We start from the raw sequence: 12,750 nt of genomic DNA, 5'->3' as shown, positions 1-12,750 counted from the left end.
CATGGACCGGAAAATTTGCAAGAGATACCTTGACAAATGTCTTTCCCTCAACAAACCTGATATCCGCGCCAAGTTGAATAGAAATCAGTTTATGAAGGAACTTCTGGAGGTAATCTCTGAGTCGAGGATTTTCGAAGAGGAAAATGCTTCTGGAGGAATTGAGTCTGTAGAAATAAGAGTTCCTCGTCAAGTTCAACAATGGAGTGGTGATAGAAGAACTTTTCTGGCTGTTAAGGAAATCCCTGACTTGGGCATTCTCGTCTACATGGCAAATTCTTCAGAAGACAATCCAATTTGGGGTAAATTTGATTTAACCAGTGAAAATTTAACCGAATTGAATAGCAAAATTACATTTACAAGTTAATATTTTTATTCTACGTAAAATACAAAATCTAAATCTAAATTGAACATGTGGACGGAATATACTGAATAGTAAATTTTTCTGAAGTTTTCGGACGGATTGTATTTCGATTCTTTCGATTCTTATGAATAATTGGGAGATTCATGTAAGATTTTTAGAGGAAAATTCTGTAAGAAAGTATTCCCAAAAATACTGGAATGAGTCCTTTTGAGATACTGAGATTTGGAGAACTATTGCATGCATCTTCGGAGCAATAGCATTCCTCCCAGTAAACTCCATTCTCATACACTCCCCAGTTGCAGACTCCTGTAACACCCGTATCTGCCACTGAAGCACATCTCCTGATAACTTGACGCCATCTCCCATCCCCTGAAAATTATTAATTAATTAACAAATTCTACAGAATTTTAAATTCAGGGATCCTACAGATAAATCCACGTGGACCTTGCTGGACAATCTTCATGCAGAAGGACCCTGGCATATGTGACTCATCGCTATTGCACTCTATGGCAATATGTTGGGTTTTATTGAACCAGGCATATGCTCCACAACTGTCCACACCCTTCTGGTCAGTCTGTGAAGAACACTGATAACATCGAATTGCAGAAGCTGCAAAAATTCCCAAACATCAATTTTTTAAGAGACCACTCCCAAAAATACAAACATTCGAATTTCTGTAAGAATTATCATTTGTATGGACTTACTGAAGGTTAATCCTAATAGAACTACCAAAAGGCTTCCGAGGAGTAATGCCTGTTTCATAGAAGGCATTGTCGATGAATTAAAATAATAAATAATCGCTGAAATACACGCAGCGAAATTTACAAACTTTTCTTTGACACTAATGACAATACAAAATGGAGGTGAGAGTCGCAAAATGTAATACGCGGCGGCCGGCGTTGGCTATCTTCAGCGGCTGTCTCATTTTATACATACTCATTTTTACATGTACAAAAATATGAATCGTTTTTTTTTCTAACTCATAGAAGGGAATTATCTTCAAAAGTTTTCTTGTAAGCAAACACATAATAAAATTTATATCTCTTATTATAATGTTGAAGTAAGAGCCATATAAGTATCTGTAAGATATATTTTTTTCTCCCTTTCCTCTCTCAATTCTCTGTGCCTCTGTCTTCCTTCTGTATTTATCATTTTTTGTCATCATTCTCCATGTCTCTTTTTCTCTTTATCTCATTATCTCTCTCTTACTCTTACACTTACATTATCTCTCTCTACCTTATTATTCTTGAATCTTGCTGTAGAAAAATTTGGTGTAGAAAAATAAGTAAGACGGTATTCCGCCATTCCACATACACTGACTCTCACTTCTTCCAATGGAGAAATTGTAGATCATGTGGAAAGTACATCCGTGTTGTGGTTACTAATCTTCTGACTGTCTCTAAATGTTTTGCACAAGAATTTCCTTATCTGCGGCTTATCATATGTCAATGGCCCAATTATTGAGAGTACATAATCCAAAGTTGTGATATGGCACTCTATGAACTAATTTAATAGCCGCTGTCGACTGCATTTATAGTGATAGAATTCCACTGACTGTTTTCATTTAAGACGAGCAGGAGAGGTCTGTGATAATCCAGTGATTTACAAAATCAGCTTTTTTTGTGATAAAACATACCTCTGACCATCGTTTTAAATTTACAATGAAATTAATACAATTTCGCAATTGTCGTCTGCTCCGTAATCATACAATTATAAAGGATGATTTGTGGGTTAGGAATGGAAAAATAATTGATCCCATGGGAGTATTCTTTGACGAAGAGTGTCACAGTGATATCCAAATTGATTGCAAAGAAGCCCTAATAGCCCCAGGATTTATAGATCTTCAGATAAATGGTAATTTTTTAGTCGAACTTATTAAGAATTACTTTAATAAATAATTGTTTCCTTCTCAAAAAGGTGGATATGGTGTAGATTTTTCTTATGATATTAACACAGTCTGGGAAGGTGTATCCAAAGTGGCCAAAGGTCTTCTTTCTCACGGAGTCACATCATTTTGTCCAACTCTTGTGACATCTCCTAAGGACACTTACACCCAAGTTCTTCCTAAAATTCCACGAAAAGCAGGAGGTCCTGATGGTTCAACAATACTGGGAGTTCATCTTGAGGGTCCTTTCATAAATCCGAGCAAAAAGGGTGCTCATCCAGAAAATTGCATCAGAGATTTTCCCAATGGAATAGATTCATTACTGGAGGTTTATGGAGATCTGAGTAATGTTTCAATTGTCACATTAGCACCGGAAAAGGAAAATGCTAAGGAAGTGATTGAGGCGCTAACGAGAAGAGGAATCACAGTATCTCTAGGACATACAATGGCTAATCTTAAAGAGGGGGAAATAGCTTGCAATAATGGAGCAACGCTTATAACTCACCTTTTTAATGCGATGTTACCAGTAAGTGACATTTACTTCGCCTTATATAGTTTTCCGTCCAAAATCCTGTTATTAAAAACAATCAATTCCAAATTAAATGATTTGCATGAAATCATTCAATTTTGGAGGCCTTGTCGCCTCGAAAATTTATACGGCTCGTAGGACCAAAAATGTATCATTAAATAATACTTATGAATTCAGTACTTTCCAGAAGACATTCTTTTTACTCTGATTCAAATTCGTCTTCTATAATTTAAAAAGTTGCTTTATATCAGGTTATTTTTATATTTTATAACTTAAAACTTTGATAATACTTGAAGAAATCGAAGAATCTTCTGAACCACTTGAACTGAACGTATGAAAAACAAATTTCTCAAACTGAGTGAAGTTAGTTGCAAAAAAATCTATGTTTTTTATTACAAATTTGATTTTGAAATACTTCAACGGTCCAATGTGGAATCAGAAGAAGAAATAAAATTGAATATGAATAAGAATTGAAAATCTCTTTGTAATTGAAATCTTTTTTGTCTTATATTTCAGTTCCACCATAGAGATCCTGGAATAGTAGGTCTTCTGTCCTCAGACGCCATCCCACCAGGGAAGACAGTCTTTTTTGGTATAATTGCTGATGGAATTCACACGCATCCAGCTGCATTACGCATTGCTCACAGAGTCCATCCTAAAGGGCTGATTCTCGTGACCGACGCCATCTCTGCCATGGGCCTTTCCGAGGGAACTCATCACATTGGACAGATGTCTGTAGACGTAATTGGAGGTAGGGCCTATGTGGCAGGAACGAAGACTCTCTGTGGAAGCATAGCACCTATGGATGAGTGTGTTAGAATCTTTTTGGATTCTTCTGGATGTGGAACGGTGTTTGCTCTTGAAGCCGCATCCTTGACTCCTGCTAAGTGTTTGGGGATTGAAAGCAAAAAGGGTACTCTGAACTTTAACGCTGATGCGGATTTCGTTTTATTGGACGATGCCCTGGAGGTATGTTCGACCTGGATTGCGGGCGAGTGCGTGTACCGGAATCCGGAAAAGGTGTCTTTTGTCGTTACCGAATCATGATGTCCTGTTGATTGCATATATTTATCAATACATATGGTTATTTTTGGAACATGGCATTCTTTCTTCGATGATGTGATTCCCTTTGTCCCGCAGAACGGGCATGACATCTCCACCTTTCTAATTGAGGGATGTTTTTGTTGAAACCTGATCCTTTCGCAATGTGTGCATGAAGGTATTAATGGACAATCACCATGACAGCCTTTTATGCTGGTGAAAGAATGTCCACAGCTGGTGGGATGCATTGTGATTGACCCAGGGTGTTGTGTATAAAATGATGGTGTGCTCCACATTGGTGGCAGTTCTATCAAAATGGGATCACTGGTAAGAACATAGTGCAAGTGATGTTAGAATTCTTCTGATAAGCTTAATACTCTTTCTCAGTATCTTGTCATTTTCGCGGTTGCTGTTTTCGTGGGCAGTGCTCTCAATACCCCAATGCATGGAAGTGCTGAGGATGTATATGACTACCAGTCGATCCGGGCATCTCCCAAAGTCCAGTGCGATTCCACAGATATGTCTTGCATCGAGGGATTTATCGAGCATCATCGATCAGAAGAAGCGGACAACAGGAATACCAATTTGCCGGAGAACAAATTGAACTTTCTCTCGCTTATCACTGGCAAGGATTTTATCGGGACAGAAATGGAGAAACGTAAAGACTACCCAGAGACTGTGAGTGTGAGTGCTGTTCAATTTTACGTTCAAAAATTTCTAAACCGTTTTTTTTTTTTAATTACTAAAAAGAAATGTGTTTATCTAATTTGTTCTCGATTTAATTTTATTTGCCTGGTCAAAGTGTAATTAGTGTGAACTAGGCGAAAAGTTTAGTTGTATAATGAAAGGAAGTTATTTGGTTTGTAACTTTCCGTATAATGTTATTGCACTGTGTCTGGAAATTTTACAGCTTATTAAACGATAAATTATCGTATCTGAAAACTTTTTCAAGTGTCATTTCATATGAGTTTATTTTGTTTTTAATCTGTAAGTGTTCCGAATTATTACAAGATTATAATAACTATGAAAAAACTTAACCAACTATGTTATATTTACTGAAAGTCGTAAGACAAGAGTTTCTAAGGGTCTTAGTTTTGGAGAATTTGAAAAGTTATCCAAATTATTTTTTTGTCGGTCTGTCTAATTTGTTGTATATTAAAAATCGTGAGGGGGTCGGGGCGGCGAAAAGTAATGAGAATAGTTTCGAGTTTATATCATATTAAAAGGGTTACCGAGGGGGGGATTTTGATATCTCTCACCGTTGAAATTTATGGGTCAGAAAACTGAACAAACGCGAAAACAGTATTTTTAAAATTAAGCTATTACCGTTATTTTACTGATCTGTCACTAATTTTGACCGGATTTAGAACAACAAGACCTTTCACAAAAGTCCAAATTTAACAAAATCCATTGAAAATTAGGTTATCTAGGGTGGTAGACCTTTCACCTTGTATAAATTCAAGATGACGATTTTTCTGGTGAAAGGTGTCTAAGGATGAAATATTGAGCTGGACTACCTCCAAAACATATACAAAAATAAACGAGATCGTGATTCATGAATCACTAAAAGATCGGACAAAATTGTTTGAAGAGTAATAGAATTGATTTTCTGATAAAAATTACTTATCGCTTCATAACCGGTTTATTACTGGTGCACAACCAATTTTAACTGATTTATAAGTCACTGAGAACATGGCCCAAAATAGCGTAGACTGAACATAACAGGTTCATTACGGATTTATAACAGATTGGAATCAATTATGGCTTGTTAAGAATTCCAAGACCTCACCAATAAGCCCAAACGTGATACCATTCGATTGAGAAAATATGCTCTCTAGAGAATTTTAAAAACCTTTAATTTTGAAAAAATTGGTATTAGGATTGATATAATGATATGTGCGAAATAAGTGCGAAATAAGTGATATAGTGCGAAATATCCACCTAGGCAATCTCTAAAACATATCCAAAAAAAAACGCACGATTCGTTTTCGAGCAATCCGAATTCTATTCTTTGTGGGTGGGCGATAAGGGGAGAAGTAGATGGAATTAGGGGTATGTTAATGAAGCGGTCTCTATCCATAACCGTATGTCCTTTAGGAGTGGTAACGGCTGGACAGTTGGGCGGACGGATAAACGGATGGACGAGCAGACTAAAAGAGTGAAGAAATACTTCAAATTTTTCAATTTTATAATATTAATATAAAGGCGCTCTTTTTACATTAACAAATTAGTAATTTGATATGTTATACAGTGAGTGTCAATAGTTTGTTGCCTAATGGATGTTTGAGAAATCAAGTGAAAAAAATGATAGAAAAAAATACTTTTCCAAATTTTTCTTTTTGCAGATGAGTTCCTTGTAATCCGTAGATATTATTTATAGTTTTCAAAAAAAATAATTAATTTTATTTCATATCAAAAATAATTGTTTTCCAAAAGTTGGTCATTTTTGAAAAATCAAAAGTTTGTTGCCTCATTAAAAAAACTAATTCAAAATGGTGAAAACGTGCAACCAACTTTATGTAAACCGGTTACATTTTGAGCTTATGTCATTTGATAGGCAAATGATGGATTTGTACATTTTTAAGGCTGTCAATGTTAAATATATAGGTGTAAGAGTGATGATAAATAACAAAAAATAATCAGTTTTTTGATAATTCATAATTTAGGTTATAATGGCAAATTACAAAAAGTTGAAAGGTGGGATATTGTCCAGAGATACTGCTGGAAGGAATCGGCGTCGCTTAATTGCCAAATTTTATGGAAATTCATGAAAAGTTATACATAAAATGGTCAAATATTATAGTTATGAGGCACGAGTACATCTGAAAAACGCTACTGGTAGACCCAGGGTTTCGACTCAGAAAGTCGATAACCACATTCTAGGTTACTCTGATAGTAAACCCATGATGTTTGCTTCAAAAATTCAAAGTCGGCTGGTTACAGAAGGCATACAGGCTTCAAATGCTTCGAAAATCAAACTCAAAATGAAAGAAAATATAAGAATAGGTACTTGGCTCGCAAGATTTCATTGGTAAGCAAAACCAAACTGCGTAAGAGGTTGTATTTTTACGTTTTTAGCATGCTCCAAGTGAATTTACAACCTTTTAACCAGATTGGTTTTGTTTACCAATGGAAACCTGGAAACCAAGTAATTATTCTTACCACTTTCATTAAATTGCGGTTGGTTTTGAAGCCTGTATGCCTTCTGTAACCAGCCGACTCTGAATTTTTGAAGCAAACATCATGGGGTTACTATCAGAGATACCTAGAATGCGGTTATCGACTTTCTGAGTCGAAACCCTGGGTCTACCAGTAGCGTTTTTCAGATGTACTCGTGCCTCATAACTATAATATTTGACCATTTTATGTATAACTTTTCATGAATTTCCATAAAATTTGGCAATTAAGCGACGCCGATTCCTTACAGCAGTATCTCTGGACAATATCCCACCTTTCAACTTTTTGTAATTTGCCATTATAACCTAAATTATGAATTATCAAAAAACTGATTATTTTTTGTTATTTATCATCACTCTTACACCTATATATTTAACATTGACAGCCTTAAAAATGTACAAATCCATCATTTGCCTATCAAATGACATAAGCTCAAAATGTAACCGGTTTACATAAAGTTGGTTGCACGTTTTCACCATTTTGAATTAGTTTTTTTAATGAGGCAACAAACTTTTGATTTTTCAAAAATGACCAACTTTTGGAAAACAATTATTTTTGATATGAAATAAAATTAATTATTTTTTTTGAAAACTATAAATAATATCTACGGATTACAAGGAACTCATCTGCAAAAAGAAAAATTTGGAAAAGTATTTTTTTCTATCATTTTTTTCACTTGATTTCTCAAACATCCATTAGGCAACAAACTATTGACACTCACTGTACGTATGTATACTAGACAGATTTGGATAATTTATTTTTGCGCGATTGTTATCAAAATTACGAACGGGCAAGGATTTTTTTTGTACCTTTTCAGTTCTTAATTGACATGAGAAAAATAACCCGATAGAGGTAGAAAGGATAGAAATACATTTTGTTACACTTGTTTCGCTTTGCGGAAAGCTATGCACTTATTGCTTGAAGAGACGTACGGAAAGTTCGACATTATGTCGATTTTGATAATATTTTTCTTTATTTTCTTTCCTAATTTGGAATGTGAGTGACAAATTCTTTTTTCATATAGCTACCGTCGTTGCGGGTGACTTTGCACGTTTTTTCGCTGTTTTTCAACTTTACCCTCTCAAAGTGAATAATTAAAGTGAAAGGAGGGGGGTGAATGGGTAAAATTATTTGTATTCAGTTGTTAATGAATGGATTTTGTGCCACTAACATTAATTTTATAAAATTTTACTATATTTAAAAAAATCAAGAAAAAAGGCTTGCACTTGGGATAAGGTGCGGGTGACTTTGCACTTTTTAATAAATAGTAAGAAATCAACAGTTTCTGATAATAAACGACAATGAAGATCTTCACATCTAATGGTAAGATGCACGAGATCTACAAGATGACATGGTCGCCATCTTGATTTGACGTTTCTGTCCGCCATTTTGAATAACTGTCAAACCCTAAAACTGGTCCGATTGGGTTGAAATTTTAGTATGTTGTAGCTGATGTCAAGGCCTTTTCAAAACGTATCTATGTTCCAGTCTACGTCAAGTATTTACCTAGATACAGAGGCTCAAAGTTTAAAATTTTGCAACACTCATATTTTGGCGGTCTTTATTTTTTAATCTTCAATATTTGAAACCTAAACGAAATGCCTCAGTAACCATTAAAAATGGTTGAGACTTTTATTTTATATATTTATTTACTTTTACATAATTAAAAAATAAATAAACGAAAAGTACATTTAATTATTTTTTTATTTTTCATCTTTACGAAACAGTTTATAAGATTCTCAAATAATGTGCTGTTATAAACAAAAACATAACTTTTCTTTTTGTTTGTTTGTTAGATCTCATCGCCTAACGATAGCGCTGTCTTTTTTCTGATGGTTTCAATAAAAGAAGCTCCCTGTAGTTCTGTATTCATAAAAATGTCAAAATTTTGAACTTGGAGCCCCTATATCCAGACAATCACTTGATCTAGGTCGGATTTTATATATGTTCTGAAAAGGCCTTGATATCAGCTAGAACATACTAAAATTTCAGCTCAATCGGATGAGATTTTTGTTTTGACAGTTATTCAAAATGGCGGTTAAAAACGTCAAATCAAGATGGCGACCATTCCATCTTGTAGATCTCGGTCATTTTATCTTAAGTTCCCACAAAATTGGATAATTTTTAGCCAAATACTTCTATAATAAAGCTTTAGAAAGATCATTATATGCAATTTTATAACATAAATCATGCGTTCTTAGGAAGATAATAGGGAAAAAAATATTTTAATAAAAATAATCAGCAAAATCGAAGTGGATTATTCTAGCCAGATAAATTTAGAATAGATTTGGGCAATTTACTACTCTGAAATCGATTTTGGAATTGTACCTTCAGATAACTTTTTTACGGAGCCGTTTTTTGACAAAATACCTATATTAGCATTTCATTGACTATTACTGAAACTACAAGAATCCTTTTGGGGATCATTGTACCTTACTTGGTACATAACATATCCCTATATACTTTGACATGGTAGACCGGATCGGCGAAGACCATCAATAAGTGCTAGAATTTATGAAAGTCTTACGGACAGCAAAGTGCAAAGTCACCCCCCGAGTGCAAAGTCACCCGCAACGACGGTACATATAACTGAACACATACCTCCTGATTAGGAACCGAAGTAATTGATCCGGTCAACTTCTTTGACAAAAGTATAAAATGCATTCAGGCTTACCATTACTCTTCCAGAATCTGCGGAAAAAATCGCATTATCAGAACTTAACTTCTCCAATTCCAAAGGTTTTCGGAGTAGGAGTCGGTTTCTGCAAAAAAAAAAAAACGTTTTGCTGATGTTTGTGTGATTTATTTTTATATAGGATTTCAAAGAATTCAACAGTCATTTCTACGAAATCTCTTGTATACATAAATATTGACCAAGAAATTAATAATATCACAACATTCTTCTTTGTTTATAGCTATTGGAATTACTAGTATTTTTGTTCTTGTCAAAACATGAATATATTTGGGTTACTTAGAACTTATTGATGCAGTTACTAAAAACACATCAATGGCTCTCGTTTTGTTATTGTTATTATTACATACGGAAGAGAATTCTTGATAATTTCACATGAATTGGTTTTTAATAAGTGTGTAATAAAGTTTTTTTTTGTGAATGTTGGGTTTACAACGAATCAAAATTTACAAAAAGATAAATTGATTGCGTTGAGATTTTAAACATATATGCAATGTTCTGAAATGCTTGCACTCTAATTTAATGTTACGTAAATGAGGAACAAAAATAAGCGTTTAAACCGAGACGTAAGAGATATCGACTTTCAGAATTTGTTTAAAAATCAAATGGTTTGATTAAAAATCATAATCCATGAATACAAATTGATTTTTGGATGTCGATTTTATAAGAATAAGAGCTTAGTGGTGTACGGTGTATCTCAAAGTCGAGGGAAATAAATAATAAGAATAAGTATATTTTACGCTTATTGTTACGCTAAAAGTAAAGTGCCTGGGAATGTCTGAAATTTTGATTATGGACAAAATGGGGTCAAAGTAGAAATATAAGATGTTTCGATATTTTCAATGGAATATTTCTGAAAGAAAGTCATTTTTTCACATAACTTTTACAGTACCCAAACATGGGCTAGGCTTTTAAATCGACTGACAATAAGTAATGATAATTTAGTATTTCTGACAACGTTGAATTCCGGACAAACCAGTTTTAAAGTTCGAAATTGAATGATGTTGCAATCAGTAGTGATATTTTAGTAATACGCAATTTCAGAATACACTGAAATATATTTAATTCAATTTTATCAAGTTTTGAGAGAGTTATCCGTTCTCAAAATTCCGGTTCGATCGGATTGTTTAATTTTATCCTAATGATAAAATATTAGGCTCAATATGTCATTGTTTAGATTAGTAATTGTGGATATTTACTCCTCATTCAAATCAAGGTATTCCTTTAAACTATGATTTATCTATTGCGTTAAGAGATGATTTAAGGACCAAGTAAGTTATAACACTTGCTGATCCACACAGCGGTATATGTTGATTCTGTTGATACAGTTAATGTACAGGAGACTCTCGCTCAATCGGTTCTTTTTCAATCGGACGCAAAATTTGGTTGACAATTTTCAGGTTTGATTTTAAAGCAAATTTGTTCAAATTCGCTGTAGCTCCTCTTATTTTATAGTGATTCTTTGTAATTGAGCACTTTTTGTGGAATTTACAATGAATTTAATGCACGAATCTCTGGTTAATTTGGATGACACTTTGCCTCATATGCTCGATTGAGAGAGAGCCTACTGTACTGTTCTTTTTTAACCATTTGTTTAACTGAAACTTTTTAGTATTGTAGTTACTGATTTTTCTTGTAATTTTCTTTTATTCGTGAATTATTTGCAGGAATTCAAATCACACTATTTACCTTCCTGTGCCTGTCAATCTAAATATGAACCTCTGGATTTGGGTTACAATAATTTCCCACGCTACCTCATGAGTGCAGTATGCCTCAATCGTGAGGACAGTTCCCGGAAGTGTTGGCGTGGATCACGTTGCAGAGAAGTGCCCTTTAAGGTTCATGTTCTGTCGCATCGCACCAACCAGGACATCCTTAAGGACGAGAGATTCGATGATGATGCACGCACTTCATCCATGCTCCCGGACTCCCTTCGATCGATGTGGCGTGTGAGGATTGTAACCGTTGCAGCCACATGTCAGTGCACTCAGTAGAAATGTTAGAAGGATTTTTAGGGCATAATACAGGACTTCCTCAAATAGCATAAATGCATTTTATTTAACTGTCTCTGATCTAGTTTTACAGAAGGTTGTATGTTGCTTTTTTCGATATCGAGATGGTGCTATGTGCTAAGATTACTTAACCCATTCCTTACCATTGTATTATACATCATACGCAAATTGAGTGATTTTTGATGATTTATTTCTGGGAAATTTTTATCCGAATTGCTGTCGGGAATGGATTTTTAGTAACGTTAGTTATTCAATTACTTGATAAAAATAGTCCGACAGAGATGAAAATACATTTTGTTATTATTTTCTTGCTTCGCGGAAGGTCATGCAAAATTTTTGCTCAAAATGGCGGACGTGAAATACGACATCCCGTCGAATTTGTTAAAATTGGCCTCTTTCCTCTTTCCTGATTTGAATTCTAGTTGCCAATTGGTGTTCTTGGATAGTCACTCTATCTCCTCTATCTAAATCAATAGAGTTTGTAATGAATTAATGCGCAGAATTTAAATTCAGTGACCGTTAAGACGTGTGTTTGACAGAGGCTCCCCGCGCCCCCATATGAGATAATTTTTTTTCTTTTCAAAAAATTCATCTACTAATCTGTAGGAAACTAATCCCAAAATATCAACATTCTATCTCGAGTATTTCTGGTACATTGACTGAATGGGTTAAAGGTAGGCGGTCAAAACTCAAAACATTTGTGGTAAGTTTAAATCGTATTTCAACCAATTAAAAATTTTGAAATGGATTTTTAAAGATAAAAATATTAAAGATTATATACTAAGAAGAATATATTTATATGCACTTTGATATGAGGATGATTAGGGATGAAAATGACAGGAGAAAATGTCACAATGAGATTTTTTCTCATTAAATCAAGCGTGTCACTCTATTATGAGGATGCCGGAAAGTTGAATGTACTTATATTCAATTTTAACCCTCTAAGGACCATTCCGGTCACCGATGACCAAGAAAATATAATTTTTTCTGACTACTTTTATAGAACATAATTTCAATTTCAACTTATTCATTCATAGCTTTTGAGCTTCCACC

The 12,750-nt window shown here is 34.3% G+C and overlaps 3 protein-coding genes across 4 annotated transcripts; 2 read left to right on the top strand and 1 right to left on the bottom strand.

The window, feature by feature from the left end:
* Window positions 1-347: 347 nt before the first annotated feature.
* Window positions 348-1,229, bottom strand: LOC129805338 (protein quiver). Its single transcript, XM_055853190.1, has 3 exons — window positions 1,066-1,229; window positions 788-970; window positions 348-730 (listed from the first exon to the last, which is right to left on the bottom strand). The coding sequence occupies exons 1-3, from the start codon at window positions 1,130-1,132 to the stop codon at window positions 516-518; spliced, it is 465 nt and encodes a 154-aa protein (XP_055709165.1). The 5' UTR covers window positions 1,133-1,229; the 3' UTR covers window positions 348-515.
* A 451-nt stretch (window positions 1,230-1,680) lies between these two features.
* LOC129805336 (N-acetylglucosamine-6-phosphate deacetylase) lies at window positions 1,681-3,871 on the top strand. The gene is made up of 3 exons (XM_055853187.1): window positions 1,681-2,215; window positions 2,279-2,772; window positions 3,292-3,871. Exons 1-3 carry the CDS (start codon window positions 2,023-2,025, stop codon window positions 3,820-3,822), a joined length of 1,218 nt encoding a protein of 405 aa, XP_055709162.1. The 5' UTR covers window positions 1,681-2,022; the 3' UTR covers window positions 3,823-3,871.
* Window positions 3,872-3,946: 75 nt separating this feature from the next.
* LOC129805337 (prothoracicotropic hormone-like) lies at window positions 3,947-11,733 on the top strand. Of its 2 annotated transcripts, none has more exons than XM_055853189.1 (3): window positions 3,947-4,143; window positions 4,204-4,494; window positions 11,353-11,733. In XM_055853189.1, exons 1-3 carry the CDS (start codon window positions 4,132-4,134, stop codon window positions 11,677-11,679), a joined length of 630 nt encoding a protein of 209 aa, XP_055709164.1. In that variant the 5' UTR covers window positions 3,947-4,131; the 3' UTR covers window positions 11,680-11,733. The 2 variants fall into 2 exon arrangements, with proteins under 2 accessions (XP_055709164.1, XP_055709163.1); XM_055853188.1 differs by having other exon boundaries at window positions 4,204-4,500.
* Window positions 11,734-12,750: the final 1,017 nt, after the last annotated feature.

Source organism: Phlebotomus papatasi, chromosome 3, assembly GCF_024763615.1.
Source record: "Phlebotomus papatasi isolate M1 chromosome 3, Ppap_2.1, whole genome shotgun sequence".
NCBI lineage: Eukaryota > Metazoa > Arthropoda > Insecta > Diptera > Psychodidae > Phlebotomus > Phlebotomus papatasi.
The sequence above is the reverse complement of the archived record's forward strand: the minus strand, read 5'-3'. Positions and strand labels throughout refer to the sequence as shown.

What these genes read in the sequence shown, in the direction of transcription:
- LOC129805338 (XM_055853190.1), bottom strand. Translation starts at nt 1,132, where the DNA reads ATGCCTTCTATGAAACAGGCATTACTCCTCGGAAGCCTTTTGGTAGTT. An exon ending in TCTATTAGGATTAACCTTCA is followed by an intron (nt 971 to 1,065) that starts GTAAGTCCATAC and finishes GAATTTTTGCAG; the next exon opens with CTTCTGCAATTCGATGTTAT. An exon ending in AGGTCCACGTGGATTTATCT is followed by an intron (nt 731 to 787) that starts GTAGGATCCCTG and finishes AATAATTTTCAG; the next exon opens with GGGATGGGAGATGGCGTCAA.
- LOC129805336 (XM_055853187.1), top strand. Translation starts at nt 2,023, where the DNA reads ATGAAATTAATACAATTTCGCAATTGTCGTCTGCTCCGTAATCATACA. An exon ending in TATAGATCTTCAGATAAATG is followed by an intron (nt 2,216 to 2,278) that starts GTAATTTTTTAG and finishes CTTCTCAAAAAG; the next exon opens with GTGGATATGGTGTAGATTTT. An exon ending in TTTTTAATGCGATGTTACCA is followed by an intron (nt 2,773 to 3,291) that starts GTAAGTGACATT and finishes CTTATATTTCAG; the next exon opens with TTCCACCATAGAGATCCTGG.
- LOC129805337 (XM_055853188.1), top strand. An exon ending in ACTACCCAGAGACTGTGAGT is followed by an intron (nt 4,501 to 11,352) that starts GTGAGTGCTGTT and finishes AATTATTTGCAG; the next exon opens with GAATTCAAATCACACTATTT.